Source organism: Thalassophryne amazonica, chromosome 12 (assembly GCF_902500255.1).
Source record: "Thalassophryne amazonica chromosome 12, fThaAma1.1, whole genome shotgun sequence".
In the NCBI taxonomy this organism is placed as follows: domain Eukaryota; kingdom Metazoa; phylum Chordata; class Actinopteri; order Batrachoidiformes; family Batrachoididae; genus Thalassophryne; species Thalassophryne amazonica.
Window position 1 is genome coordinate 29,015,148 of NC_047114.1, and position 22,112 is coordinate 29,037,259.

Sequence of the window (22,112 nt, forward strand, 5' to 3'; positions counted from 1 at the left end):
CTCCATTATCTGAATAGACTGTTTCTGGTATTCCAAATCATGGAATGATGTCTTTGCACAATGCCTTAGCCACTGTAAGTGCATCTGCATGTTTTGTAAGGAACAATTCTACCCATTTTGAGAAGGCATCAATTATGACTAAACAAAATTCCTTCCCTTCATGTTTACTCAGCTGTATATAATCCATATGAATCACTTGAAAGGGATATTGTGGTGTTGGAAATTTGCCTCTTTGGGGTCTGAAATTGCCTTGTGAGTTGTGTTTTGCACATGTCATGCATGCTCTACAATGCTGTTTTGCATATGCATCAAACCCATAAAGACAAAAAATAGATTGCAATTGCGATATCATACCCCCTGATGAGACATGCGTCACGCCATGGCTCATAATAGCTGCCCATTTAAACATATTTTTTGGCAATATGGGTTTCTTTTGTGGTCATATCCGGAGGGGTGTCATATAGGAGAAAAATAGAAAGAGCTGTTGCCGCCTTTGCGGTTTTGTCAGCAACGTCATTTCCTTTTGAAACACTGTCAGAGCCTTTGGTGTGAGCCGCACATTTGCATATAGCAATTTGTTTAGGCAATTTCACAGCCTTCAGTAATGCAGTTAGGAGAGTGGCATGAGTCACTGGCTTTCCAGATGATGTCACCATTCCACGCTCTTCCCACAGTTTTGCAAACACATGCACTGTGCTAAAAGCGTACTGGCTGTCTGTATAAATTGTTACAGCCGTACCTTTAAACAGATAGCAAGCTGCAGTTAAAGCAACTAATTCAGCTGCTTGTGCTGAAAATGAGGATGGCAATGAAGCAGAATCCAATACTTCTGAATTTGTGACAACAGCATATCCAGATTGTGTTTGTCCATAAGCGTTTTTAGTGGAAGAACCATCCACATACACAATTGTACTGTTTGGGATGGGTGTGTCCTGGAGGTCTGGGCGTGCTTTCGTACAGACCGTAGCTACATCAAGACAATTGTGCGGCTCACCATCCTCAGGTAAGGGTATCAATGTGGATGGATTCAATGTTGTACAGCGCTCTACCGTAAGATGTGGTTGTGATAATAGCAAGGACATACACGAAAGATGTCTTGCTGGGGACAAAAGGCTCATGTTTGTCTGCAACAGAAGTGCAGAGACTGCCTGTGGAACTTTCAGTGTCAACTGATGGAATAGAACAACATTACTGCTACTTTGAACAGCCATAGAGGCTGCAACAACAGCCTGTACACATGGTGGTAAAGCACTTGCTACTGCATCCAATTTAGATGAGTAGTAGGCAACTGGCCTTAATTTTGAGCCATACACTTGAACCAAAACACTAGTCATGAACTTATTCTTACAATCAACTGTTTGAATGAATGGTTTACTATAATCTGGTAGTGCCAAAACTGTGGATGACACTAATGTTTGTTTTACTTTTACAAAAGCTTCCTCAGCTTCTTTGTTCCATTCCAACACGGTTGACATTGAAATATCATCCTTGTACATCAAATCAGAAAGTGGACTAGTCAATTCTGCATAGCAGGGAATCCATGCCCTGCAGTAATTAGTCAGTCCAAGAAATGACATCATCTGCTTTTTGGTTTGTGGTTTTGGAGCGTGTAAAATTGCTTCCTTCCTGTCAGACAGGATCGTGCGCCCTGTGGCTGATAATTCATGTCCTAAATATTTTACTTTATCCCTACACAACTGAACTTTGTTTTTACTCACTTTGTGGCCATTATCAAATAAGAAACATAATAATGCTACTGTGTCAGTTATGCAGTTTTCTCGTGTGTCAGAGGCAATCAAAATGTCATCAACATACACTAATAGTTGGCTATCTGCCGGTGGAACAAAATTGGCTAAACATGCTGACATGACTTGAGAATAAATAGTTGGGCTCTCTGCGTAACCCTGCGGTAATCTGGTGAATGTATATCGTTGTCCTTTAAAGGTAAAAGCAAACCAGAATTGACTATCTGGGTGTACTGGTACAGAAAAAAAAAAAAAAATGCATTACTGATATCTATTACAGAAAAACAACTAGAATTTAATCTCAATGAGCTTAACAGTGTGTGCGGATCTGGTACACATGGAGCTCTTTTTACTACAGCAGCATTTACTGCCTGCAGATCTTGAATCATTCTCCATCCCACTGAGGGCGGAGCCTTTTTTTACAGGAAATATGGGTGTCCTACATGGTGAATCTGGACATGGCACTATTACTCCTGCTGTTAACAAATCCTCTATTACTGGCCTGATTCCTTCAATTGCATCAGGTTTCAATGGATACTGTCTTACACATGGTCTGTATTCTGTTTTTGGTCTTATAACTACAGGTTGTGCATTTTTTATCAGTCCTACGTCTGAAGGACCTGTTGTCCACAATCCTGATGGTACAGAAGAGAGAGATCATCCTCTTCAGGACTCAACTGAAACACTCAGGATTGTGAAGTGGACACATCAATGTGTGTTCCAGCTGTCAGCACCAATGAGACATTAACTGGCACTTTATACAATTTAGTTGATGGACTGAACTCCGTTCGTGGTCCAACTCTGCTCCAATCAGTGGCTGACAAAGCTGTTATGACTGTCAGTCCCAATTCTTGCCATTCTGTCAAATATGGTTTACAAAGTGACACATGTAATGGCATACCTGTGAATCTCAATTTTAAAACATCTTCAGTGGCACCTGTTACTGTTATGACAGCTGTTGAGTTGCCATCATGAATCAAATCGGTCATTGTCAGCTTCACAGGTGAAATATTTTTCAATTTGTTTTCATACACAGGTGTTCCTGGCAATATGCCACTATGGACTCTAAATACACTCTCAAATCTGCATCTAAACTCTGTCCATGGCTCTCCTTCTTTCTGAGCTGTCCTGGTAATTTCAGTGTAATTTATTTTTGGCCCTAACACACCTTTTGCCCGTGTAATCATAGCTTCCACTCTTGTTTCTAAGACTAGATCATCATGTGTCAGTGGTACGCCTTGTTGGTCTGCAGGATTCCAGTCTCCGCGTACCTGACTCCATTTAGGGCCACATGCTTTCATCCACACCTGTTGGACTTCAGGTCCACTAAGGTGGTAAGAACTTCTAATGTTTCCTATATCCTGCATAAATCCCTCAATATCGACATGTGGCGATGGTATCATGTCGGACTGCTGCTTTGATATCATCAGCATTCCATGTTCGATATACGAGCATGGTTGATCGCTGTCCTGCTGTTCCTGCACGAGGATTTGGTACTTCTATCATAGGATAGGCACCTCCCTGGTCACTGTGTTCCACCTTGGGAGGGGCTGTGGGCACTTTCGCTTGACTGCGTGTTTGTGGTTTTTCTGGTTTTTCTGGTTTTTCACTTTTTACCTTAGGTTTTACTGCTAAATCATACTGTGGTGGCGGTACATCGTCATCCTCTGGTAGAGGAGATAAAGGTGTTGTTGTCACCGACGATCCAGCCGGCGGTGGTTGCTGAGGTTGTTCTGGTTCTCTGTGCTGAATTATCACATCTTCTTCTGCCTTACCTACAACTTTCTTTTTCCTTGCTTTCTCTAATCGTCAGCTTCTCTGCTCCCTTCTGTCTGTTCTCTGCTTCCTCCTCCCAAAATGCCACTAAATCTGCCCCTACTTTCTGCATCTTTTTCTCATCACCTTTATGTTTCTGTTCTAACTCCTTCTTCAGCTTCTGTATACTGATCAGGTTCAGTCGTCCGTCAAAGTCATGTTTATTTATCCAGGTCTCCAATTTCTTTGTTGCTTTTGGATTTTTTGCTTCCATAAATTTCCAGTCGTCAGTTGATAAATTTCCCTTATTTATAGACGTCTTACCCCCCATTTTTATTATCCCTTGTTATAATTTGGACTTCAGACGGGGGCACACCTAGGGTGTTCTAAATCTGAAGTTTTCACACTTTCTTTGGACGTGACAATTAATTTGCCGTCGTGTGGTTGATTCCTTTCACCTCCCCGTAGGAAGCGGAATCACTTGCCTGCTGCTTCCACACGCACGGTTATCACTAACGTTGTCCAAAGTATTACACTTTCACACAGTTATTTACACTTACACAAAACACTATTTACACATAGAAACACTTTTAATAATCGTACGCGTATTCTTAGCCCAGGGGAGCTCGCCCTCCCGTGAAATTTAACTAATGTCCTGCATTAGGGGACTCCGCCGTCCCTGCCAAATTTAACTGCTTTTTTACAGTGCACGTATTTCTACCCGGGATTTCCTTTACGTATTAAAACAGAGGAGTCCGTCTCCTCCTTCCGGAATTTAACTACGTGCGTCCCTCGCAACCGTAGAGGAGTCCGCCCTCCTTACAGAGTTTAACTGCTTTGCATTAACAGACGATTCTGTATCATCGCTTACGGAGTTTAACTGTTTTATGTGATCACTTTTATCCCCTACCGGTACGCGTATATAAACAGAGGAGTCCGCACCCTCCTTACAGAGTTTAACTGCTTTGCATTAACAGACGAGTCTGTATCATCGCTTGCGGAATTTAACTGTTTATGTGATCTGATCACCACTCACTCAGTACTATTTACAAAGAAATTCTACTCACTGACTCGACTTCCTGTCTGTCTTCTTCGGGAAAATCTCGTCAACCAGATGATGCCAACGGTGGTCGACAATTGCAGACACGATCAATCGATCGGACCTTGGCCAAGGATTTACGTCTGGACTTGACGACCTCCGCTGGACACCTCCGGTATTGTTGAGATCCCGGACGTAGCCCCCAGTCAATGTTGGGTATTTTCTCCTCCAAACATTCTTAAAACCTTTGATAAGACAAACAGAGTCAAGAACCACCAGTGAGACAGAAAGTCAAATTTTACGCGCGGAGTGCAGTCAGGCTATACACCAAAGCTACACTAAAGTCTGGCCTGCGCTTCGCTCTTTTTATTAGTGAATCCCTCATCACATAAACAAAAACTTGTCCTAAGGGTGGGGGGAATGACGCAAGACAAGTTTCTTCCCGTAACATAAACACACACGTCAATAAGTGCAGCTGTAAGGAAGAACACTTTCTTTTACTCTTATCGTCGAAGGTCAGCACATCTCGTTCGCAGTTATCAGCTGTTCTGCATCTGCCTGGAACACTAAGCATCACATCACAATCAGAATAATAATAAGTACATCCAGCTTCTCATTCCCAGTTCAGATTGACCCCAGCATGCTAAAACAAGGTTGAATAACACATACATTCTCGGGGTTAGGTGCAAACAGCACAACACCGTTCTCATCAGAAAGAAGACAAAAGGTACAAATGTTTAACAGTGATAACATATATATATATATATATAAAATCCTTAACACAGGTCACAAAGTTAAAATGGCTGAAGAAAATGGCCCACCTGGCCTGACAAGCATTAAGCCACTTAGCGGTTCATAGGTAGGCTAGGTTCTTATAATGGGTATAAACCAAAAAGGGAATCTGTGCCCCCTCCAACTAGTGGCACCACTCCTCCAAGGCCACTTTAACTGCCAACAGCTCACAGTCGTCGATGCAGTAGTTTTGTTCTGCCGCAGCCAACTTCTTCTACAAAAAGGCGCACGGGTGCAACCTGTTGTCTGAAGTTTTAACTTGCGACAGAACAGCTCCAACACCAGTGTCTGAAGCATCTACCTCAACCATGAACTGTCGAGCAGGGTCAGGGCAGAGTAGCATGGGGGCCATGGTGAAGCGATGCTTTAGAACCCTAAAAACCTCATCGCACCCTGGTGCCCATACGAACAGCCGGAGGGACGACATGACCTCGTGAAGTGGAGCTGCAACTGTGCTGAAATTACGGATGAACTTGCGGTAGAAATTGGCAAAACCCAGGAACCTTTGGACTTCCTTGCGGGTGGTAGGAACCAGGGATGCCCCAAAATAGCGGGGTGAGTCATCTTATCAAAAACGTGAAAACTGATTGATTCAGAGTGGTTTTCAGAAATTATCATCTGAACTGATTGACTGCGATGGGTAATGCACCCCATCTTATGGCCATCCACAGCGCGCACCACCAGAGGGCATGAGAGCTCATACAGTTTAAGGTATAGAGACCTGGCCAGGGAGGACAAAATCAAGTTTGCATCAGAACCAGAATCAACAAATGCAGGCACAGATACGGATGAATGGTCAGATATTAATATAGCCAAAATCACATTTTGTGCTGAGGAAGGAGAAATTGTCTTTTGACTCACCCGAATCTCAGCTTGTGGCCACATGGTGGCACCCCTGGCTTGACAATAAGTTATTATGTGACCGGAACACCCACAGTAAAAACAAAGTCCGCCTTCATGGCATCGCCGCCTCTCGGCAGAGGAGAGTCAAGTGCGACCCAATTGCATTGTCTTCTCAGTGCTGTGGAGTGGAGATTCCGTGCTGACATGACTGGAGGAGGACGAGTTGGTGGGAGATTATGCGGCACGTCAAGCATGAAGCTGGATGGCATGGTGAGGAAGGTCCTGTAAACGTCGGTCGGTCTGTATGGCGAGTGCGATGAGCTGGTCAAGGTCCTCAGGCAATTCGACGGCCACCAACTGGTCCTGAATGTTTTCGGCAAGCCCATGAAGAAAAACATCATGGAGTGCCGCAGGATTCTAGTCGCTCTTGGCTGCCAGAATGCGGACGTCCACGTCATAGTCGGCGACTCGGCATCCGCCCTGCCTCAGCCTCATGAGGGCACAGGCTGCTTCTTGCCCCGGAGAGGTGTGCTGAAAAACTGATCGCAGTGCCGCTGTAAAAGCCGGAAGAGACGCACAGGTTTCAGATCGGCGACCCCACTCCGCTGTTGCCCACGCCAAAGCATGACTGATGAGGTAAGTGGTCACGTAAGCTATCTTCGCCTTGTCGGACGGGAACTTACATGACATGAGCTCGAAGTTTAATTCACACTGAGTAATGAAAGTTGTGACGTCACCGGACTCGCCTGAAAAGCGTTCAGGCGGCAACAGCAGATTGCAGCATTCAGGTTCAGGTACCGAAGCCGGTGAAGCCGTTGATGGTCCTGAAGGTGGCTGGAACAGTAGAAGCCTGATGATCTAACACAGACAGCAATTGTCCCCTCAGGGTGCTCACCGACTCCATGAACGAGTTCTGGCGTTTAGCGAGGTTGCAAAACCGGGAAGAGAGTTTGATGAGATGACCCTGTTGCTGTGCGAGCCTGCTTACTGTGGTAACGTACCGCCAGCTGAAATGGGTTAGAGACGGCTGTGTCCATCGTTGGCCAGTTTGTACTATCAGGCTGGATGGTCTGGAATTGCAGGAGACAAATGCATGGCTCAGACAAACAGTTCTGGTTTTTAGAAGGTTTTACTATTGAGGATAGTGGCGGTCAGTACACGAGTAAGCAGTCCAGAAAAAACAGCAGTACAAAAAAATCAGGCAAACAGACGTGCTCGAAGCAACAGGCTGGAGGTCAGGTACACACAAAGAGGCAGGCAGGACTATGGAATGTAGGAACAGAGCTGGAATGAGGGCACAAGGCACGACAAACTGGCGGGGAACAAACACACCCAGTGAGCTTAAATAACCACAGGTGGTAATCAGCAAATCAGGAACAGGTGTGCATGGAAAGCACCAGAACTAGGGCGTGGCCAGAGAGAGAGAAACACCCATCACCAAGATCCAAGGGAGAGAGACAAGAGAAAGAAACACAGGCAGACCCAAGCAGAAAAACCCCAGCAAGAGAAGAAACCAACCAAACCCAACAAAATGCAAAAATAACAAACAGAACAAAAGAACAAAATAAAACAGAACACCTAGCAAAACTCAAACCTTGACATCTTCTGATTATATTATGGACTGTAGATGATGGAATCCCTAAATTCCTTGCAATTGAACATTAAGAAACATTGTTCTGAAACTGTTGGACTATTTTTTTTCATGCAATTGTTCACAAAGTGGTGATCCTCACCCTGTCTTTGCTTGTGAATGGCTGAGCCTTTTGGGGATGCTCCTTTTATACCCAATCATGACACTCACCATTAGGTGCTCTTTGAGCATTCATCAACTTTCCCAGTCTTTTGTTGCCCTGTCCCAACTTTTTTGAAACGTGTTGCACAAAAACAACAAAGTTTATCAGTTTGAACATTAAATATCTTGTCTTTGTGGTGTATTCAACTGAATATAGGTTGAAGAGGATTTGCAAATCATTGTATTCTGTTTTTATTTACTTTTTACACAATGTCCCAACTTCATTGGAATAGACGAGTTCAGCATCACCAGTACACATGCGCAGTGCGCGCTTCTGGTCAGCGGCTATCGGGACAAACAAAGCCATGTGCGCAGCTGTCAGTGCTTGGGAAACATTTATTATGCTTACTTTTGATAAGAAATGCCATTTACCACACGCAGTAGTGAGCGATATTACATTGATTACGCATCCGCCATCAAGCATGTGCATTTGTTTGTCTCATTGCCTTCCCATCAGCCCCCGCGCACCCAAGATGCTGAAATGCTTATTGAGATTGTACATGGTTATCTTAGAGGTATGGAAAATGACTGGATGTCGACCTGGCTGGTTGCCATCCAGGATCCAAGGCAGTTCTCTGGTGTTGTGGAACCGGTGAAGTGCGGCACCAGCGCATGCTCTCAGACTTCACAACTTTGAAAAACAGAGACAGGGTCTAGTTCAGTGTGTTAATACAGTGTTTTCAGCTTATAGTTCTATAGCTGTGCTTTGTTTTATTAAACAAAACACAGCTCAACCTTCAGCCTTATTAGTATGTTGTCAGGATTAGTCATCAAATAGATAATGACTAATGGGCATCGGACTAGTCAACTAATGACTTTCATTTGTTGGTCCAATTCTAACACTCAGGCAGTCTAAGAATGGAGGACCATGTGGCCAATTTGGGAGATGGCTGGTGAAGCAGAATGGAGTTGGGATGCAGGTAGGGTTGTGAACATGGATGCATGCTGATTGCACGTCAAGGAGATGAGCAGACAAGGGTTGAGAGAAGTAGGAGACTAGCAAAACAGGATTGAATGGAGGCTGAATGTAGAGTTGTGAGTGCATGTCTAAAGCCCCTGTCACACATGGCAAGAAGGTGTAGGAACCAGGCCGACAATGCATATATGGTCATAATCCAGACGCAGTTGGGAGGGAAAGAGGCATGGCCAGCCATGTCAGAACGCAGCCAGACTGCCTCGTGCACACCTGCAGGATGCAGCCCAAACATATTTCAGACAATAGTCAGATAACACAGAGTGCTGTCAGATGCCACCAACATTGGAGCTGTCACTCACTCACCCAATCACTCAGCCATGCAATCAAATCTACACTTGTCCTCACATTCTCAGCGCAAACTGACCTCTCAGGAGGAGGGTGTGCTGACAGGAGTGTGTGTGCCTCACATGACGGAGTGCGTGCATGTACGTGCATAGAACAAGTGATCCACACTCCGTGCAATTGTGTTGCCAGGTGAAATGTACACTCAGCTGCGTGCATGTGTTCATAATGGTTGAATGAGGCGCGAGGCACACAGCGTGCTTGTGCCACGTGCGTAAAACAGCTGATCAAAGCAGTGTGCGAGTGTGTGACCAAAATGTTCGCTCCACCGCGTGTATATGTGTTCATAAACACTGTACCAGCCACTCCACATGCACACGTGGGGCGCACGTCCACAAGCGTGCGAGCACAGGGGCTTTCCATCCAGAGAGCGCACAAAAGGCTGACAACTGTCAGCGATCGCCTGCTGTTGTACAGTCTACTGCAAAATCCCTTTAGGTGTTTGATCAGTATATACTTGCATTGCTAGATTTGATTCATCCGGCTGGACTCCATAACTGCTGCTGAACTGCTGCACAATGTTCTTCAGATGCAGCCAGTGGAATTTCTCTTCTCTCTTTATTTAAACTCTTTTTTTTTGTGGTCATTTCACTTGATACGCATCTTAACACAACTGTAGTTGGATTATCAGCGTGGGATGGTGCTTCACATGGGATTAATTTATGTCAGCGGTGGATTATGCATTTGTGACCCGATGGATGTAGCCAGCACACAGTGCAGCCAGGTGAAAGGGACGTCAGCAGCTGTCTGCGCTGCGCTGTGGAACACGGGGTACTGGAGGTGAGTTGCAGTTGAGGTTTAAATGCCGGTGGGCTAATCAGGATGTGAGATGAGAAACAGGTGGCGTTAATGAGGTGCACGTGAGGAAAGATCTAGGAAGGGGCATGGCTAGTGAACAAAGATAATACACAGGCAAGATTATGAGGAGGGAGTGCACAAAGTGGAGTGATGTAATAGACAAAGACACATGAGCTGGTGCCAAGAGTGTGAGTGAAAGGAATGAGGCAGGTGCAGTGAACACAATCAAATATGAATGAGGGACGAAGACATGATGGGAGGTGCAGGGGTTTGGAGTGGAAACAAATGGTAATGAGGAAAAAAACTGAACAAAGCTACAACAGAAATAGAGGGCAGAATATAATACAACAAACCGGGCATAAACATGAGAACTGAAAGAAAATAAACACCAAGACAAAACTAAACTGGAACTGACTAAGAAAACAAAGTGGCTAAATAAACTAAAAATAAAACAGACTGTGATTAACAAAACCTGACACTAAAGCACTATAGATAATATAACAAATGAGAAGAACAAAACAAACTGGCTAAACAAAACAAGAACACAACTGGACAATGGCTAAAGCATAAAAGTAGCAAAGAAACAAAGTAATACAGCAAAACGAGAACAGAGAATAAACGGGGATGAAAACAAACAACTAATAACTCAAAGCTGAGGCAGAAAGAGAACAGAAAGGGGAAAAATGGGTTCAACACCCAGATCAGGCCAAAATCATGACAGTACCCCTCCCCCATGCGAGCGCCACCGGGCACCCACACAAAAACAAACCAATGCTGGGAGGGCGGCGAGGGGACCCAGGACGGGCGGCAAAAAGAGGCCGAATACACACAAAAAGGCCCCAAAAAACTGGAGATTCCAAGGATGACCCATTCCATGACCAAAAACTGAGAAAGGAAGTAACGGGCGGAAAACAGGAGGAGGAGTAACCTGGTCCATCAAGAAGTCAGGGCACTGGCTGAACGCCGGATCTGGAGGCCAGCCAGGAGGCTCTTCAAAACCCCCGACTGAATCAGGGGAATGACAATCAGGGACACAGGCGTTTATGGTGGAATCAGAGGAACCTCAAGGAATAAATTCAGAACCGAAACACCTGGAACCACAAAAGGCAAAAACCAACCACTTTAGGGTGGTGACCATCCAACAGAGAACCCATTGCAGCCAAAAAAGAACCAGAACCCAGAAAACAACACATACCCAAAGAGTGGGAGAAACACAAAGTGTCCCGAAATCCCACTGCCAGCAACTAACCCATTGGTCTAGGAACCAGAAATTAAATGAACTCGGTGGATGCTTTAAAGCAGGGGTGGCCAAGTTCGGTCCTCGAGAGCCACCTTCCTGACACTCTTAGTTGTCTCCCTGCTCCAACACACCTGAATCCAATGAAAGGCTCATTAAAAGTCTGCTAACGAGTATTTCATTGGATTCAGGTGTGTTGGAGCAGGGAGACAACTAAGAGTGTCAGGAAGGTGGCTCTCGAGGACCGAACTTGGCCACCCCTGCTTTAAAGAATCAATTACCCATATGAATACAAGGGAAGAGCTTAACTGAAGTAGTCAGGTGCGTGATCCAAAAAAACTACTTCCCTCCAAAATTGCGAAAACCAACAAATTTCCCAAGAAAAATCCAAAACAGAACTAGTCAAGAACCAATGAGAGGACTCTGCAACCATATGAGAAGAGTTCCTTTCCACCACGTGACAATGTTTCCCCAAACAGGATCCAAAGAAAGGAATAATGTAGCTCCACATTAAGCACAAGGTAATCATTAATTTCTTGAGAAGTGTACATGGAGCACTTAAATGCTTAATCCAGAAACACAATAAGTAAAGCATCCAATAGCATAACTTGTTAACCAGCTTCAGAAAAGAGATCCCATCAGCTAACAAATTAATCTTGGAAACAGTTTCTCTCAAAAAATAGAGGATCCACCCAGAAAAATTCAAAACAATGTTAGAACAGAAAAGCGTTGTAGGGAACCAAAGCAGGAACTCAGTCACTGCTTGTATTGAGATAATTCCCACATGCAGACCATCATTCCCCAGAGAGGACCTGAAGACAGAATTAAGTCTGCAGCTCCTCATAAGATACATGGCAAATTATAAATTTGAAAGGAGCATACATGAAAAACATCTCAGGTTCAGACATGGTGCTTTCAACAGATTCCCAACAATGTCAGAGGCATGGAAACAGATCAGCATTAACCAGATTAAAAACGAAAAGTCACTAACCATCCTACAGTCACAGTTCCCTGAGGTTGTCTTCAGGACAGATGCTGGAGCAGGCTGCAGAAGCTCTGGAACAGCTGCACTGTCTGTGTGCATGCAGGTGCCCCCTCTGGTGCCGCCTCTGGCCAAGACACAGGATGCGGGGAGACTCCCTCAGCAGCCACCGAGAGTGAATCTGAGGCAGAGCACAGTAAATCTAAGATAACTGCAGGCGAGGGTGAGGCAGCAGATGGGCGTGACATCACCAGCGAGGTGGCCGCGGTGCAGGCGGAAGCAGAGTCTGAGCGGGCTGCAGGTGGCAGAAAAGCTGGGCCGGCTGTGGGTATATCAATAGGTGGATGAGACGACGCGGTGCGCTGAGACGTCATCGACAACAGGCGGCGGGCCACGCCCCGAGACGACATCAATTCATGTGGTGGCCCGCGCAGCAAGACGACATTAACTTCAGGCGGCAGGCTGCGTGCCGAGACGACATCAACTTAAGGCGCTGGCTGCGCACCGAGACAAAACCAACTTCAGGAGGCGGGCCGCACGCAGAGACAAAACCAACTTCAGATAGCGGGCCGTGTGCCAAGATGAAACCAACTTTGGGTGGCAGGCCGCGCACCGTGACTGGGCTCCAGGGTGATGTGACTTCTCCCGATGGCTCTATTTGCGATCTCGGAGGCGTGTGATCACCTGATCTTGAAAGAGTGATCGTAGTAGAGGTGTCGGGGAACACAGGAACAGAGGTGATCATCGGCAGAGGGATCTCTGAGGCTGGAACCTGTGGAGCTAGCGACCGGGATGAGCAGTTCCGCGGGTTCTGGGTGCATAATTCTAGACACCACTGGGTTTCTCCATGGAGCAGGCTTTGGAGGTGACATCTACATGATACACAATACAGGAGGCAAGTGGGCGGGGCCCTTCAGAGCTGACAAGACGGTCGGTGATGAGGGTCACATTCTTTTGCTATCTTCTGATTCAGGAAAAGAAATTCAGTTCAATTCAAAACAAACCAAAAAAGGTTCATGCGAGGTTCATGTTCTGGCCAGATTGTTCTGTCAGGACGGGTGGCTGCCCCGCACCCGGAGTGGCTGGACCCGCAATGCAAACTCCCAGACTAGGCTTTAGTGGAAGAGAAATCATGGTCTTTATTCCAGGCTTTGTTTCGATACACATGTGGTCAGTCAGCGCAGCAGAAGTACTAGCAGGATTTGGCAGAGACACAGTCATGAATGAGCAGGGTTCAGAGGCACGAGCAAACACCAACATCTGGGATGAGGCAAGAGGCATGGACAAAGCAGGATACAGAGCAGGATTCAGAACACGGCAGAACAAAACTCAGGACTGTGAAGGGCGATGGAAAGTGTACGAAGACAACAACCTGACAGGGAAGTGAAGGACTGTGAGGTTTAAATGCCGGTGGGCTAATCAGGATGTAAGATAAGGAACAGGTGGCGTTAATGAGGTGCACGTGAGGAAAGATCTAGGAAGGGGCGTGGCTAGTGAACAAAGATAATACACAGGCAAGATTGTGAGGAGGGGAGTGCACAAAGTGGAGTGATGTAATAGACAAAGGCTGAATCTCAATTCTACCCCTCAGCCCTTCCCCTTACCCCTTCCCCTCTGTTTTGCGCAGGCACGAGAGACAGAGGGGTGTCTTAATTCTCTTTTTGGAGCGAGGCTGAGGGGTAGGCAGAGGGCTACAAACCCCTTCAAACGGAGTGAATCTGGATGCACACTCCATTTGGAGGGGTAGGAGGAGCTTACCGCTGTCTCCAAAGAAACAAACATGGCGCCGAAAGAGACGCACAAATGAAACGGCTCTTACGCTTACAAATAATGCTGTTTAGAAAGTTATAACTTGCCAAAAAACTTTACAGGCAATTGCCTATGACAGCAACGTGTATGCCGCTGGATGCATGTTGCGTATATTGTCGTTCTGAAGAATATCGTAACTTCGCTCGTGCGCTGAGGCGTTATAATGCATATACACATGGATGCTACGATAAGACACTTTTATATCTCACAATGGAGAAAATCGTGATAAAAGACAAGCACGTTAATTTGTATGTTCATAAATCTTTGGATAATATCGATACCTGCTGTTGGATTTCAAGGTCTGTAACACGTGTGTATTTAGTAAACAAAGTGGGAGCCCTGAGCGCACTCGTCTCCTAATAAGCTTTCAGGCAGAAAATGGGGAGAAGTTTCATCAATGGGAATAAGTTGGAAAATATATACACACACATGTATAAAGGAAATGGAGCTGGATGCAAAAAATGGGAGAATTTGAAAAACAAATATAAGGTTAACAGAGCGCAGAACAGAATGCAGCCCATAACACACATACAAGTGCTGGTCATACTATAATTAGAATATCATGAAAAAGTTGTTTTATTTCAGTAATTCCATTCGAAAAGTAAAACCCTGTATAATGTACACACTCATTCCACACAGACTGATATACACTCAACAAAAATATAAACGCAACACTTTTGGTTTTGCTCCCATTTTGTATGAGATGAACTCAAAGACCTAAAACGTTTTCCACATACACAATATCACCATTTCCCTCAAATATTGTTCACAAACCAGTCTAAATCTGTGATAGTGAGCACTTCTTTGCTGAGATAATCCATCCCACCTCACAGGTGTGCCATATCAAGATGCTGATTAGACACCATGATTAGTGCACAGGTGTGCCTTAGACTGCCCACAATAAAAGGCCACTCTGAAAGGTGCAGTTTTATCACACAGCACAATGCCACAGATGTCGCAAGATTTGAGGGAGCGTGCAATTGGCATGCTGACAGCAGGAATGTCAACCAGAGCTGTTGCTCGTGTATTGAATGTTCATTTCTCTACCATAAGCCGTCTCCAAAGGCATTTCAGAGAATTTGGCAGTACATCCAACCAGCTTCACAACCACAGACCACGTGTAACCACACCAGCCCAGGACCTCCACATCCAGCATGTTCACCTCCAAGATCGTCTAAGACCAGCCACTCGGACAGCTGCTGAAACAATCGGTTTGCATAACCGAAGAATTTCTGCACAAACTGTCAGAAACCGTCTCAGGGAAGCTCATCTGCATGCTCGTCGTCCTCATCGGGGTCTCGACCTGACTCCAGTTCGTCGTCGTAACTGACTTGAGTGGGCAAATGCTCACATTCGCTGGAGTTTGGCATGTTGGAGAGGTGTTCTCTTCACGGATGAATCCCGGTTCACACTGTCCAGGGCAGATGGCAGACAGCGTGTGTGGCGTCGTGTGGGTGAGCGGTTTTCTGATGTCAATGTTGTGGATCGAGTGGCCCATGGTGGCGGTGGGGTTATGGTATGGGCAGGCGTCTGTTATGGACGAAGAACACAGGTGCATTTTATTGATGGCATTTTGAATGCACAGAGATACCGTGACGAGATCCTGAGGCCCATTATTGTGCCATACATCCAAGAACATCACCTCGTGTTGCAGCAGGATAATGCACGGCCCCATGTTGCAAGGATCTGTACACAATTCTTGGAAGCTGAAAATGTCCCAGTTCTTGCATGGCCGGCATACTCACCGGACATGTCACCCATTGGGCATGTTTGGGATGCTCTGGACCGGCGTATACGACAGCGTGTACCAGTTCCTGCCAATATCCAGCAACTTCGCACAGCCATTGAAGAGGAGTGGACCAACATTCCACAGGCCACAATTGACAACCTGATCAACTCTATGCGAAGGAGATGTGTTGCACTGCATGAGGCAAATGGTGGTCACACCAGATACTGACTGGTATCCCTCCCAATAAAACAAAACTGCACCTTTCAGAGTGGCCTTTTATTGTGGACAGTCTAAGGCACACCTGTGCACTAATCATGGTGTCTAATCAGCATCTTGTTATGGCACACCTGTGAGGTGGGATGGATTATCTCAGCAAAGGAGAAGTGCTCACTATCACAGATTTAGACTGGTTTGTGAACAATATTTGAGGGCAATGGTGATATTGTGTATGTGGAAAAAGTTTTAGATCTTTGAGTTCATCTCATACAAAATGGGAGCAAAACCAAAAGTGTTGCGTTTATATTTTTGTTGAGTGTATTTCAAGTGTTTATTTATTTTAATTAATTAATTAATTCATTCATTACTAATGATTAATCAATTAACAATATTAATTATTACTATTATTAATTAGTAATTATTAGTAGTTCTATTAACATTGATTAATTACTAATTAATTATTAATACTATTAATTATTATTATAAATTACAAATTAATTAAATTTATTATTAATACCACAAAATTCTCCGACATGATTGCGATGCGTCAAAGAAATCTGCGAATTCTTCTATTTCTTTGCATTTACACAGAAAGGCAAGAAAATAAAAAGAGCAACAGTTGCACTTCAGTTGCCATGTTGACAAACAGTGAAGACGGCAGTTTGAGACGGGTAGTTTTTTCCACCCTAAGGCGGAGGGGTGTCTCAATTCATAGGGCTAGAGGCATACCCCTTCGCCTTACCCCTTGTTTTAAAGGGGTAGGCGTAGGGGTAGGGCCAAGGGGAAGGGGTACAAAAGTAAGACAGAACTAACCTGGAACTGACTAAGAAAACAAAGTGGCTAAACAAACTATAAATAAAACAGAGACTGTGAGTAACAAAACCTGACATTAAAGCACAACAGATAATATAACAGATGAGAAGAACAAAATAAACAAGTGGTAAACAATGAAAACACTAACTGGCTGAACAAAACAAGAACAGAACTGGACAATGGCTAAAGTATAAAAGTAGCAAAGAAACAAAGTAATACAGCAAAATTAGAACAGAGAATAAACCAGGATGAAAATAAACAAATAACTCAAAGCTGGGGCAGAAAGAGAACAGAAAGGGGAAAAAATGGGCTCAACGCCCAGATCAGGCCATAATCATGACAATAGTTGTCAGAGTTGAACCTGAAAAGGAGAACAACTCAGTTAACACAGAAAATAATCACGCAGGAGACACTGAATTTCTTTTCCGGAATCAGGAGATAGCAAACGAATGTGACCGTCATCACCGACCGTCTCGTGAGCTCTGAAGGGCCCCGCCCACTTGCTTCCTGTATTTATTAAAATAAAGTTGCATACAGACATATGGAAGAGACAATATACAAAACAAAGTGGCGACTCGAAGTCTGTTCTCACATCGATATGAAAATTGTTATGGCTTTAAGCCTCCAGTCTCACGGGTCTTCTCATAACATGAAGAAAACAGCGTCAACCCTGAGCTGGTGTGCACGTCACATCGCTCTGCTCAAGGCTGGACTGTTAATTAAAATGTACATCTGTGCTTAGCAAAAACATAGTCTACAATCTTACACTTTCCATGTGAGCAAAAGTTCATCTTCCCGTGTGAGCAGTTTAATGATTACTTAAACAGTTCAGTACATAATTACTTTAGCAATTCAGTGATTAACTAAGAGAGTAATATTAAGTGAAATCACACACGTATATGTGTATATGAAGAACGGGATCAAAGACAACAAATCAAAGTAAAGACATTAATAATTGATAATATATTGAAAATTCACCATCAATAGTCCAGAAATTAGAGTAGATATAATTTCATTTGCCCTCCCTGGCCGGGGCCAGTGGAGGTGGACATACATGGCACAACATGCCGGCAGGCTTTGCTGCAAACAGATAGTTTCAGATGCTGTTTTGATGTCGTCAGAATATGTAGACTGTGATCAGATGATCCAAAAAATGCATATAAACCGCCATCAGATGTGCATCGCATCTCGATGGTGCCATATTTTGAACATGTGCAATACACTTGGGCCAGCTGAGCGAATGGGACCAAATATGTACAACCCCAATTCCAATGAAGTTGGGACATTGTGTAAAATGTAAATAAAAATAGAATACAATGATTTGCAAATCCTCTTCAACCTATATTGAATTGAATAGACCACAAAGACAAGATGTTTAATGTTCAGACTGATAAACTTTATTGTTTTTGTGCAAATATTTGCTCTTTTTGAAATGGATGCCTGCAACACGCTTCAAAAAAACTTGGACAGTGGTATGTGTATGTGTTACATCACCTTTCCTTCTAACAACACTCAATAAGCGTTTGGGATTTGAGGACACTAATTGTTGAAGCTTTGTAGGTGGAATTCTTTTCCATTCTTGCTTGATGTACGACTTCAGTTGTTCAACAGTCCGGGGTCTCCGTTGTAGTATTTTGTGCTTCATAATGCGCCACAAATTTTCAATGGGCGACAGGTCTGGACTGCCAAATCAGGCAGGCCAGTCTAGTACCTGCACTCTTTTACTATGAAGCCATGCTGTTGTAACACGTACAGAATGTGGCTTGACATTGTCTTGCTGAAATAAGCAAGGACATCCCTGAAAAAGACTTTGCTTGGATGGCAGCATGTGTTGCTCCAAAACCTGCATGTACCCTTCAGCATTGATGGTGGCATCACAGATGTGTAAGTTGCCCATGTCATGGGCACTAACACACCCCCATAACATCACAGATGCTGGTGTTTGAACTTTGCACTGGTAACAATCTGGATGGTCTTTGTGGACTCATCAGACCACAGCACACTTTTCCACTTTGCATGTCCATTTCAAATGAGCTCGGGCCCAGAGAAGGTGGTGGCATTTCTGGGTGTTGTTGATTTATGGCTTTTGCTTTGCATAGTAGAGTTTTAACTTGCACTTGTAGATGTAGCGACAAACTGTGTTAACTGACAATGGTTTTCTGAAGTGTTCCTGAGCCCACTCGGTAAGATCTTTTATGCAGTGCTGCCTGGTGGATCGAAGGTCATGGGCATTCAGTGTTGGTTTTCGGACTTGCCGCTTATGTGTAGAAAGTTCTCCATATTCTCTGAATCTTCTGATTATATTATGGACTGTAGATGATGGAATCCCTAAATTCCTTGCAATTGAACATTGAGAAACATTGTTCTTAAACTGTTGGACTATTTTTTCAAGCACTTGTTCACAAAGTAGTGATCCTCGCCCCATCTTTGCTTGTGAATGGCTGAGCCTTTTGGGGATGCTCCTTTTATACTCAATCATGACACTCACCTGTTTCCAATTAACCTGTTCTCCTGTGGAATGTTCCAAAGAGGTATTCTTTGAGCATTCATCAACTTTCCCAGTCTTTTGTTGCCCTGTCCCAGCTTTTTTGAAATGTGTTGCAGGCATCCATTTCAAAATGAGCAAATACGAGGTCTGTTAGAAAAGTAACAGACTTTTTTTTTTTCAAAAACTATATGGATTTGAGTCATATGTTTTTACTTCAGCCAAGCTTGAACCTTCGTGCGCATGCGTGAGTTTTTCCACGCCTGTCGGTTGCGTCATTCGCCTGTGGGCAGGCTTTGAGTGAGCACTGGTCCACCCCTCTCGTCGTTGTTTCATTGCGAGGAAATGGTGGAATGATTTGGGCTTTTTTTTCCATCAGAATTTTTTCAGAAACTTTTAGAGACAGGCAGCTGGAAACCATTCGAAAAATGTATCTGGCTTTCGGTGAAAATTTTACGGGCTTCACAGAGAATAAGGAGTGTTACTACAGCTTTAAGGATGGCCCACAATGGCGCACGGCGCGCCGCGCTCCGAGCCACCATTGAGAGGCAGAAACCACCACATCATTTTTAAAAGGATGGCTGTGTGGAGCCGGGACCATCGTGTGCAATTTCTCTGGTTATCACAAGAGCTGGACATCAGCCATTTTCCAGCAGATTTCACTTTTAACAAGAGATTTTGTCATGGAAAGCCGCGCGGAGGCTTCGAGTGTCACGACCGATTCGCTGATGAAGCGAGACAAAGGAACACCTCCGTTTCGGAGTGTCAGAGGACAAGTTGAGACGTGCCCAGCTCTCCACAATTTCTCTTATACTCACTCGACTGGTAAGCACTGAAATCCGAGATAGGCATGTCCCAACTTGTTCAGAATGCAGTCAGACTGCGGTCTGACAGCAGTTTGACTGCCATTCAACATTTTCCCACTGCGCTCCAAATGTTTTGTACACGAGCAAAACATTCAGGGTGGCCACACGACTGTGCCCAACTGACTGCGCTCAGATTGCTGTCTGATGGCCAGGAATGCACGCTGACACCTCGCAAATGTGGGTCGAATTTACATTCGGCCTCTAGTGTGACGGGGGTATTAGTGATCAGCAAGCAGGAAGATGAGCAGGAAATCAGGCATGGCATGACCTTGTGGTCACATGGCTCATTTGTTGGCCTCCAACTAGCATGAACTGCTTGTCTTCAAATGCTGAGGACTGTAATACCTGCCTGCAACTATTTGAGAAAGTAGTGCCCACAGGTTGTCCGGTTCAACATCCATCAAGTAGTGGATTCGCCAATGTGCAGGTTCATCTACCTGAGAAATGGCTCAACTACTGATGAAAAAAAACTAAACTTCAAGAACTACATTCTTATCAAAGTCCTATGATATCGAAGATGCCAAAAAAAAGATTGAATTTCTTTCATATTGGAGAGTGTTATATAAGATGGTATCCTTTTATCGACTGACAAAGTTTGATCCAGATCTGATCCGGATTACAGATTTTGTGACCATTTAACATTGAAAACCCCTTTTAATGTATATTTTATATTATATCTTAAATAAACATGCCCTAATTGCTTTCATATTTGAAAGTGGGGTGCAGATGGGCACTCACTATCATTTGACAAAGATTGATGCGAATCTGATCCGTATTGTGGATTTTGTGCACATTTGAATTTAATATTGAAAAGCCCAGTTGGTGTACATTTTGCATTATATCTCAATCAAAAGTGACAGTGAGGTGAAAACTGGCACTCTCAATCAATAGACTAAGTGTTTTTAGCTTATGAAAAGCCACTTCTAATTTTTCCCAAGGTAAAAATTTGTGTAATTGGAAACTAGTGTTGGTTGAGGTTTGCGCTCCAGTATTGTTGTGTTTATTGAGTGGCACTTCCTTTGATTCAGTAATTGCTCTAATGTTTTTCTTTTAATACTGTAGGTTGTGCTGCTTCTTTCTCTGATCACCTTCACCCCACTGACGTACAACAACACGTACCAGTACCCCTGGTGGGGCTATGCCCTTGGTCTACTTTTCTCTATCTCGTCAGTTGTAATGGTTCCGCTGTGGATTCTATACAGTGTGGCTGTGACTCCAGGAACACTGAGACAGGTACTCCACATACTGTTTGGTCTCTTTGTGCCGTACATTGTGAATGTATGTTGTCATTTCTTTCTTCCTTCCAGAGACTGAAAGTCCTGACCACTCCATCAGATGACCTGCTCAGATCATCAGTGAAGAGGAGTTTCCACTCTGAAACAAGTCCACCCCACCCAACGCTTGAGATGTGCATTGAGGGAAACTGAGTGGGTTTGATCACTGTGGGCATATGTCTTACAGGTGTTTGAGTTTTAAGGAATGACAACTGTACAGTATGAAACTTTATGCTTGGTTTAGATTTGAAATCATCAGTGAAGCAGATCACCTAAAAAATAAATAAAATCACAATAGGTGCTTTTTGTATATGTATACATTTACAAATATAACAATGCTAAAATACCCTCGGCTGTATGAGCATTGTGTTCTTTATAATTTGCAGTTGTTTAACTAAATATTAAGATCCCGTTTTCTTACGAACAATTTGTACATGTTCAATGAAGCCCCTCAATCAATCGGTCAATCAAAAACAATATTTACAGTTAGGTTCTTTTAGCATAGTGAGATCTCCAAAAAGAATCGGACAGGAAACGGACTTCAAAGTTTAGATGTATTGTAAAGAGTTGTTACACCGATACAGAGTTATCTCAGCGCTGGGATCTTGAACCATGCAAA

At 44.1% G+C, this 22,112-nt stretch overlaps 1 protein-coding gene across 1 annotated transcript in view; it reads left to right on the forward strand.

The window, feature by feature from the left end:
* The window catches only part of LOC117521187 (sodium- and chloride-dependent GABA transporter 2-like), a 125,943-nt gene extending 104,172 nt beyond the window's left edge, over positions 1-21,771 (forward strand). Inside the window, 2 exon segments of the mRNA XM_034182537.1 lie at positions 21,282-21,452; positions 21,527-21,771. Coding sequence (XP_034038428.1) covers positions 21,282-21,452; positions 21,527-21,646 — 291 coding nt within the window. The 3' untranslated portion in view covers positions 21,647-21,771.
* The last annotated feature ends 341 nt before the right edge of the window (positions 21,772-22,112 follow it).